At 42.3% G+C, this 8,699-nt stretch overlaps 1 protein-coding gene across 1 annotated transcript; it reads right to left on the bottom strand.

Annotated features, from left to right (window-relative positions):
- Positions 1-938: 938 nt before the first annotated feature.
- LOC114706491 (probable G-protein coupled receptor 83) lies at positions 939-8,409 on the bottom strand. Its single transcript, XM_028888885.2, has 5 exons — positions 7,137-8,409; positions 6,389-6,514; positions 5,142-5,275; positions 4,067-4,759; positions 939-3,230 (listed from the first exon to the last, which is right to left on the bottom strand). Exons 1-4 carry the CDS (start codon positions 7,587-7,589, stop codon positions 4,111-4,113), a joined length of 1,362 nt encoding a protein of 453 aa, XP_028744718.1. The 5' UTR covers positions 7,590-8,409; the 3' UTR covers positions 939-3,230; positions 4,067-4,110.
- Positions 8,410-8,699: the final 290 nt, after the last annotated feature.

Below are 8,699 nucleotides of genomic sequence, written 5' to 3'. Positions count from 1 at the left end.
ACAGGCAGGTGATGGATGAAATTTCACTAACTACTCTATAGACTCTAAGTTTAAAGACGCTTTTTATTTCTATTTTTTGTATTTAAATATTTTTATTCTGGGGTATTTTTACGCTGACTTTCTTCTGAATTAAGTTGTAGGTACAAAAGCATTGACAGCCTCTTGTCTAAAATTACAAATATAGTATTCAGTTTCCCCACTCTTAATACAGACTTGCCACCTATAAAATCCTATAAATCAAAAGCCATGAGGCACAGTATCTATTCGGTGACTTCTAAGATCTTTCTATAAAAATAAACTGGCAAACTTTATCTCCAGGAGGTCTCATCACAAAAGAACAGGGAATTCATTCCAGATGCTACATTTCAACTAGTCCAATTAACATAAACCATTTACATAAATCTGAGCACAGACACTTTTATTGGGGCCTGAATATATTATGTCAGGAAAATTTCACCAGGCTAATCTACACCATTTTCTCCATGTGCGTCTTGAGCAGCCAGATAAGGCTCTTCTTTCCTTTAGTATTGAGGAAGAAGTCCATATTCAGAGCTGAAACTTTTTATAATCCCCCAAAAGTCTTCAGTTTTTCAATATGAGATAAAATATTGAAAATGAACAATTATTGATAAATATCATAAGCTCTTACTTTGAGAATTATAATACAAAGGTATAACCACATACAAGAGATTACTATTACTAATATAAGGGAAGTAAGTTTGAAATTGACACATAAAAGTATATGAATAAAAAGTGTTAGAATAAACAACATTATTTTACTCTCATATTGTTTATACTAGGTATATTTCCTTTCTTTCCTAATGTGTGCCAGAAGACAATAGTATGTCTATCTGTGAAACTTTGCCTCAGTGTCTTCAGATGTTGAGAGTATTCAGAAACAACAAAGATCTGACAGCTTATTGTGCTAATATGCTCTATTGTGTGTGTTGGTGTATGTGTATGTACTTATATATTTATGTTAGTATATGTATATGCATTTGTAGAACTTTGTGTGATAGTGTGGAAAGATACCTTAACTTAGAAGATATACAGGAATTTACAGTGAAAGAGACTGTCAGATCACAACACATGAGAAAGAATGTATATGTCTTATATACAGTGACCCAAACATGATTACCAGAATCCAGGATATCTATGCCAATAGAGGAATTCCCCTACTCCAAACTGTCCTGTTAAGGTTGAATATCAGACAGGCTACATGTAGATCTTACACTCATCAAACCATTTCTCCAAATATCCTAATTCGTACCAAGATACAGTTTCTTGGCATTTAACACATGTAATATATGCATTTGAATTTGTCAAAGGGGGGCAATCTAGCAATTTTTCTTGTCTGTCACTCTGGTACACTCTCTCATTTGTACATTTCAAAAGTGATGCCTTTTGAGTAATGTGGCACTGCTAACACACAGCCAGTAAGGGATATACTATAAACTGTCGTCTCCAGAATTGAAAACAGATTTTGAAATAATTTTTACACAACAGTTTTGCTGGGCCTTCCAGGTGACTAATAACCTTTGTGCAGAAAAAGGCTGACTAGGGTGAGTGGTGCAGTCTATGAAAAAGGACACACATGGGTTTTAGAAACCATGTGACCACAGTTCTTTAGCACCATGCCCAAACCCACAGAGCTAAATGGCTGCACATGGGTTAGAGTCTAGGATCTAGAGCTCATTAGCACCATGTTCCAACCAAATGAGCCCTTCAACCAGAAACTTCTCACAATTGTAGCACCCTCAGACTTGGCTGGGTACTGAATTCCAATTTGATACTGCTGGAAAAACTTCTAAACAAAGGCCCACATGATGCTAAAACTATTCATCTGCCCAAGTCTTCAAACATCCATACATCACTAAAACTGTTGTATAAAGTTCTGGATCTGTCGAGTTTCCAGCCAAGTCAGTAACAAACCTTGAAGCTGGATTATCTGTCAAGCATGGAACATTCCAGATTCTAAGCCTTACTGGGGAGTGAAAGAAATTTGATTCTTTGTACAGAATAGGGATAGGGATGGGGAAGTGCATTCTTAGGAAAGATAGGTTAAAGCATAAAGTACACTGTTCATTTAAATTACAATGATAGCCCTTTTACCCAAATTTCTCCTAAGTCTAAACTGGAGAAGAAGGCTATCAGAGCTAGGTACAATGCTTCTAAGAATCATGGGGTACTCAAGCAAAATTCGACTTTGCCTTCTCCATGTGGGGAGGCAGAACCATAAGCAGACAGTCCATTATCCTGGGAAATATCTATTCTATCAAATATGAATGGAAAGGAAATACATATATCTGTCCTTAAGATAATCAGAAATATTTACATAGGAAGTTGGAAAATACACAAGCAGAGCTCACTACTCACAAAGACTACAAATACCCAAAACAGCTGAAGCCAAAAGATCACAGGTAGGTTGGCAGTTTATAATGTTCATAATAGAAGATACAGTCACGTTTTCAGCCTAAAGCTACTCCAAATATGTATTTTTGTACTTCAATAATACAAGTTCATTGTTTTGCAATTGGGGTATTAATGATAGAACAGGAAGAATGGACTGAATTAAAAAGATGGAAAGGACACATAAAAGAGACAATGGAATGAAACTGAGTTTAAATTTCAATTAGGTCTTTCTTCCAATTTGTCCTTGATCCTAAAAGGGACACAGCACTATGGCAAGTATGGTAATTTGCTAGAAACATTTAAAGTTCTGAACCCCAAAACCCACCACATCTTTTCATTAAGTGAAAGTGAGTAGCCAGAAGCTGACTCTCATGACCTCATTTCTTGATCCTAGAAACCTATCCACACCTTACCAACCAGGAGATATCTCAGTAGAGACTGGATAACTTGTCATTATTAAGATTTTTAAAACAAGAAGAAAGATAATCATGGAGAAAGAAATGGAAGTAGAGGAGGACGTGAAAGAAGAAAAGGATGAGTAGAAAGTGGAACAGGAGCAAGGAGGAGGAAATGGACAAAGGGGATAGGGAGAGACCAGGGGGAGGACAAGGATACTGAGGAGGAGGAGGCAAAGAAGAAGAGAGGTAAATGAGGAGGACCACCAGTCCAATTCTCATCCTGGTATCATCTTGACACACGCAACCATGGATGCTGTTCAAAGAACCTTGAGAACATTGTCTCCAGAAGAATGGCAGTGGCAGGATGAGGTATCACTTCTTCCTCCTCCTCTCTTCTGCTGAGTTGAAATTGTCCATAAGCTAAAGAGATGGGGATAATTAAAACAACAGTAAGCACATTATATTTTTCTCTTCTTCCAGAAAAAGAAAGACAAAACTAGAGAGTACAAATTTACATGAAACAAAGTATGAAACTAAATGTATAGTCAGAAACACGGAGGAGGTTTGGGATTTTGAAGTGTGAACTTGGGCACTTCAATTTTTCTTGCATTCAGAGAGAAGCTATCACCAAATTGTTGTATAGCAACCTGGGGAAATAACTCTGATTACATGGAGTGAATCACTTCACTGCCTTATCTGTTCCTGGACATCTGTAACATTTCCCATCCTCACTACCACAGGAGAGAAGATACGACTAAGAACTGGCACTTACAAGGTGAATGGAGTTCCCAGAGAATCCAAAGAAATTTCAGAAATGATACCTTAGTCTCCTAGCATTTTCATGGGAACATAGTAATGAAATCAGTCTTGTGTACATTTAAATAAAATACAAATAATAATATCTAGGAGCTCACAGAGCTCCTGAGGCCTGCATTATCAGTAGACAATCACAGTATCTGGGTGGTAATCAAAACCATAAAAGGAGGCCGGGGGCCAGAAACAGAGATAGAGTTATAAAAACTCCAAGTCAGAGAAGAATTTTCCTTTGAGAGATGATCAAATACTCTTAGTGTATTCAATTTGGAAAGAGAACAAAAACAGAAAAGAGAAACATGCATAAAACCAGAGAAAAGGAAATCCAAGTGAGTAAGACATAGGTTGGTTCACATGACCCCCACCCCTCCGATACTATGCACTTCCTTCTACGTAAACACATGAGACAGTAATCAATTCTAGTTATTTTAATCCTATCATACCTTAGATATTTTGAGAAATGATAGTCAATCGCGGTCTGGGCAGCTTAAACTCTAGGCACTGAATGGAGAAAGGAGATCTCCACTACTGGGGAGGGAGGGGGACTTGGCAGCTCATCAAAATCTTTGAATCGTGGGAACTTGGGCACTCCTGGATTGGGATCCACGCAGGCAGGGGGGTGGGTTTGAGACCCAGAGCTCAGTCGGCGATGCTCTCCCCTGAGGCGGCTGATTTTATCTAGCAGCATCTTCTGGATTTCCATGATGACCTTCTGCACTTCAATACGAAAGCTATCACTGAGCCAGCAGTAGATGTAGGGGTTGTAGCAGGAGCTGCTAATTGCCAGCCAGTGGAGGAAAAAGTAGAGACCATTGTGGCTTGAGATGGATTCGCTGGATAGCAGCACCAGGTAGATATTGAGGGGGAGCCAGCTGATTGCATACAGAAGCACCACTGTCATCAGCATCTTTAGGGTCTGCTTCTTCTTCCCACGCTGGCAGATGTAAGTGTGGATATTGATGTCATCAACAGCATCATGGATCCACAGCTTTTTGGCCACATGACCATAGACAGCCACCAACACCAGCAAAGGCAAGATGAAGAAGAGCAGGAAGGTGCCTAGGTCAAGGTATTTCCATGTGGATTTTGAAGTGTATGGGAAACTGGGAAGGCAGGCACTTTCCTCAGTGGTGTTTCTAGGTTTTGAGAGAAAGAAATCAAAACCAGTGATTTAGTCTTTTCCTTAAGGCAATTAGGCAAGTAGGCCTTAAGGTTGAGATGTATTTATTGTTTGTGTTGTGTCGGTATTGAGCATAAAACCAGGAGGACTGGGATTCAAGTGATCCAGGCTTCTCATGTACCTATAGGAAAACCATGACCCCCAAGATGGAAATTGTAACCCACTGTCATGAGTGTTTTAGGGAAATAATGACAAATTACAGTTTAGAAAAATTTATTTTTCTACCTATGTTTTGAAATGTCTTATTCTAGCCCCTAATTCCTAAATCATTCCTTGTGGCTTCCAAGGCCTGGGGATGCTAGTATAAGAGAAATCATCTCATCTCATGTTCCTCTTACCCAATTTCCACCTGGTAAAGCTTCTGGTAAACGGCATGTGGCAAAGCAGCACAGGTGCTCACAATCCAGATGATAATGATGCAAACATTGCCTTGCATGGGACTAATCCGGGCCTTCAAAGGATAAAGCATCACCTGGAAAGAAAAGGACCCCGGCCAGCTTAACAACTCAAATTGAAGTTAGACATTCATAAACAGCTATTCTGATAAAAGGGTACAAAGACTCAGTTTGTGGGTGGTAATGTGCTTTGTGGACTAGTTCATTTGACATGTATGTGGCATTTTGCTCATGAAATTACAGCACTGCTGCATTTGAAGAAGTCAGGAATCCAAGTGGACTGACTTCAAAGCTCCTGTTTCTCTGTCTGCAGCTCTGTGGAGAAAAGAGACAGATGTCCAGTAGTATGACTTATTTTTTTCTTTACCTTCTAATGGGTGGAAAAGACCCTACATATTCCTTCTTCTACCCTTCTACCTGACTTACTCCATGGCCTTTCTCATCCCCCCATCCTCTTGTACCCCTCCCATCCTCTCACACCCTTTCCCATCCTCCCCCATCCTCTCACACCCCCTCCCATCCTCTCCCATCTTGATCCCTTCATAGGCACTCTTTTCTTCCTCTCTCTTTTGCTTTGTTCCCTTCTGTCTCATATCTTTTGTCATTTAGATCATTCTATAGCTTCTCCTGTCTGGATCTAACCAGCTTCAATCCTTTGGTCTTCCCATACCACTGTCTCCCTCCTAAATGATTAATTATGCAATGCTTCTTATCCCTTGCCTCACTTCCTTTTAATTGACTTCAATCTTCCTCCTAGCTCTTTATTCCTCAACTCTCTTCATCCACCCACTTAATTCCTCAACCCTTCCTCACAGACCACTCCCACCTTCCAGACGAAACTCTCAGTCAGATCTAATAGTACATCCACATTCACTTATCTCTGCCCTCTTCCTTTCTTTAGCCAGTCCTGCAATGCAGCAAACAGAAAAGGTTTCTAAAGAACATGTATCATGTGTTTGTTGCCACATCTCTGTTCCCATAGCACCACAGAAAAGATGGCAGCATTTTTATTAAATTTAATTTTGTGAAATTCTATATGTCACCATCTTTCAATCTAGCCAAATTACACATAAACATTTACACATATGGACTTAAGAACTTGGAAAACTTTGTGGATTACTGGTGACCTTACTTGTCTCCATACATACAAGAGAGGACTCTATCTTTGGCAAGATCTAGGGGGCACATACCCGATGTCGATCCAGGGAAATAGCTGCCATGCTCATCACAGTTACATAGGCACATGAGTACTGGGCAAAGCGACTGAGGTGACATGTCATCTTTCCAAACACCAGGGAATTACACAGATAGCGCACCTGTAGGAGAAAAGGTTTGGTGATGCACAGGAACTCAGCCCTGTGTCCATCCTTCACAAAATCCCCAAAACACAATTCAAAGACTCCTTGCTTCACCAAACTGCTGGTATCATTCTCTCAATAAACAAAGAAATATTTTCAAACTCCAGTTCTCATACTCATCTCATTTTCTCCCATTCTCTCATCCTGGCTTGAAGACATGGAGGGATACTAAACCACAAAACCTGTTAACTAACTTCAAGTTCATGCATAACATTTGAAGGGTGAAGTAACAGAGTTAATATTTATAACAAAATTTGGATTCACACATTAGCCCAAAACTCACTAGCAACAGGTCCCCCTGCCTCCCTGGGCAGCCCAATACTCTCTCAGCCTCTGCCATGGCAAGGGATTAATTCAGCGACGCAACAACTATCCTGCCAGTCTTCCTAACACATTCCCAAGCTCTTTTCAATGTTTCTCAGCTTCTGTTTTATTTCCTATGAAAATGTTCTCCAAAACAAACCAGCCCTTTCTAAATCCCCCTCCCACAAACCACACAGCACTCAATGTTGAAAGTACAAAGTTTTACTTTAGTTCATGCCCTGCTCCCCAAGTTACCCTCCTCAGTACCCCAACTTACCATAGTGAAGGGAGAGCTGAGAAGAGCGAGCATCATGTTGGTCACAGAAATGTTGACAACGAAGAGGCCGGTGGCTGTATGTACCCTCTTGTACTTCATAATTATATGGTTTAAGACCCAGTTGCCTATGATGGCAGCAAAGACCACTATGGTGTACCCTACCACTAACCAGAACTGTACCTGCTCATCCTGGGACACAATTTCCAAATCTAGGGGACCTGACGTGTCGGCCAGGTCACCCGAGTTTGGCATGTGGTCTGGCAACTTGGACAGCTCACCATTTCGGCCCATGGCATTGGACGCGGCCTGAAGCACCTGAGAGGTGGTGGAGGTGATCAAGTCATCGAAACCACTAGGTACACTCAGAGCTTCTGGAGTCAGCTCATCCCCGTAGCCCATGGTGCCAGGGCTCTGGAAATCCCCTTCGGGCACTTCTGTGGTTGGGGCATCCATCCCAGCGCCTTTAGTGGACCGTGAGGTCCCTAAGCTACTCTCTCAGGAGCCTCTCAAAGAAGGGAGAGGGCAAGTTGAGGCCGTGGACAGACAGACAGGCAATCTATTCAGTATCCTGGAGCTCTGAGCTGATAAGGTATTCTCCAAGGTATCTGGAGCAAGGAGAGGGGAGAAATACCAGGAGCCAGAAAAAAAGACTGGACCTGCTCAGGGTGGGCAAGTGCGCAGAGCTGGGCAGCTGAGCCCAGGACAGGCTGTCTGCAAACGCTCTTCCTGGAGAGTGCCCACAGCACCTGCTCCAAACTGGAGATGGCGTCAGGCTTCCCTCAAGCACAGACCCTCCTCCATGCTGCCAGTGATAATTCCTACCCAATTTCTGTTGCCTTCAGTCAGTCATCAGTCTGTAAGTCTTTCTGTCCAAGGCCCGCTGGCGCTGTGGGCAGGGCGGAGTCAGGCACTGCCACTCCAGCTCCAAGCCCGTGCAGAGCCTGCTCTCTGCAGCTGCCCTTTATAGAAAGTCCAGGGGCCCGCGCTGGAGCCAATGGGGAGCCGCGACTCAACCCCCGCCCTGTCCTTCTGGGCTGGGGAGTCTGAGAGGCTGGCAAAGTCGCTCCTGTCTCAAGCCCCTCCTTTCGCTGCTCTCCTTAGCTCTCCCTCTTCTAATCCTGCAGTTGGGAGCCTGGATTTATTGTTAATGGGTTCTTCTTTTAACATCGCCCTTCGTATAATTTGAATTCAGCATCTCCTGACTTTCCCTTGCTTTCTGTTTCTTTTCTGCATCATCGCCCTAGGCACCGGCAGGCTGTGACACAGGTACTGAATGGAGGCTGTGGAGACTGCAGTCGCATCTGGACCAGCAAGCCAGTCAGCTGTCTGGGGAGAGTGGTCGATATGAAAGACTTGCACAGCTGTGGGGGTTTCACAGAAAGAATGAGGCGGGGTACAACTGGAGAATCAGGAGGGAAGTTTAGCTTATGAGAAACAAGAGTCACCTGGGAGTGGGCTCAAACACGATGTTCTGGGTTTTTTTTTTTTTTTTTTTTTTTCTAGCCTCAAAACTGCATGCCCCTGACCAGGGAACTCTGATCCTGGCCTCTGGAAACAGGACAC

The sequence above is a fragment of the Peromyscus leucopus genome, chromosome X (assembly GCF_004664715.2).
Source record: "Peromyscus leucopus breed LL Stock chromosome X, UCI_PerLeu_2.1, whole genome shotgun sequence".
Lineage (NCBI taxonomy): Eukaryota > Metazoa > Chordata > Mammalia > Rodentia > Cricetidae > Peromyscus > Peromyscus leucopus.
This window is presented reverse-complemented; position numbering and strand designations above follow the sequence as displayed.

Bases quoted from the DNA above. Each gene is read 5' to 3' on its own strand.
- LOC114706491 (XM_028888885.2), bottom strand. From the start codon at position 7,589: ATGGATGCCCCAACCACAGAAGTGCCCGAAGGGGATTTCCAGAGCCCT. The intron at 5,276-6,388 runs GTATGTGCCCCC...TTTTCTTTCCAG, and splicing joins TTTCCCTGGATCGACATCGG to GTGATGCTTTATCCTTTGAA. The intron at 4,760-5,141 runs GTAAGAGGAACA...CTCAAAACCTAG, and splicing joins CTTTACCAGGTGGAAATTGG to AAACACCACTGAGGAAAGTG.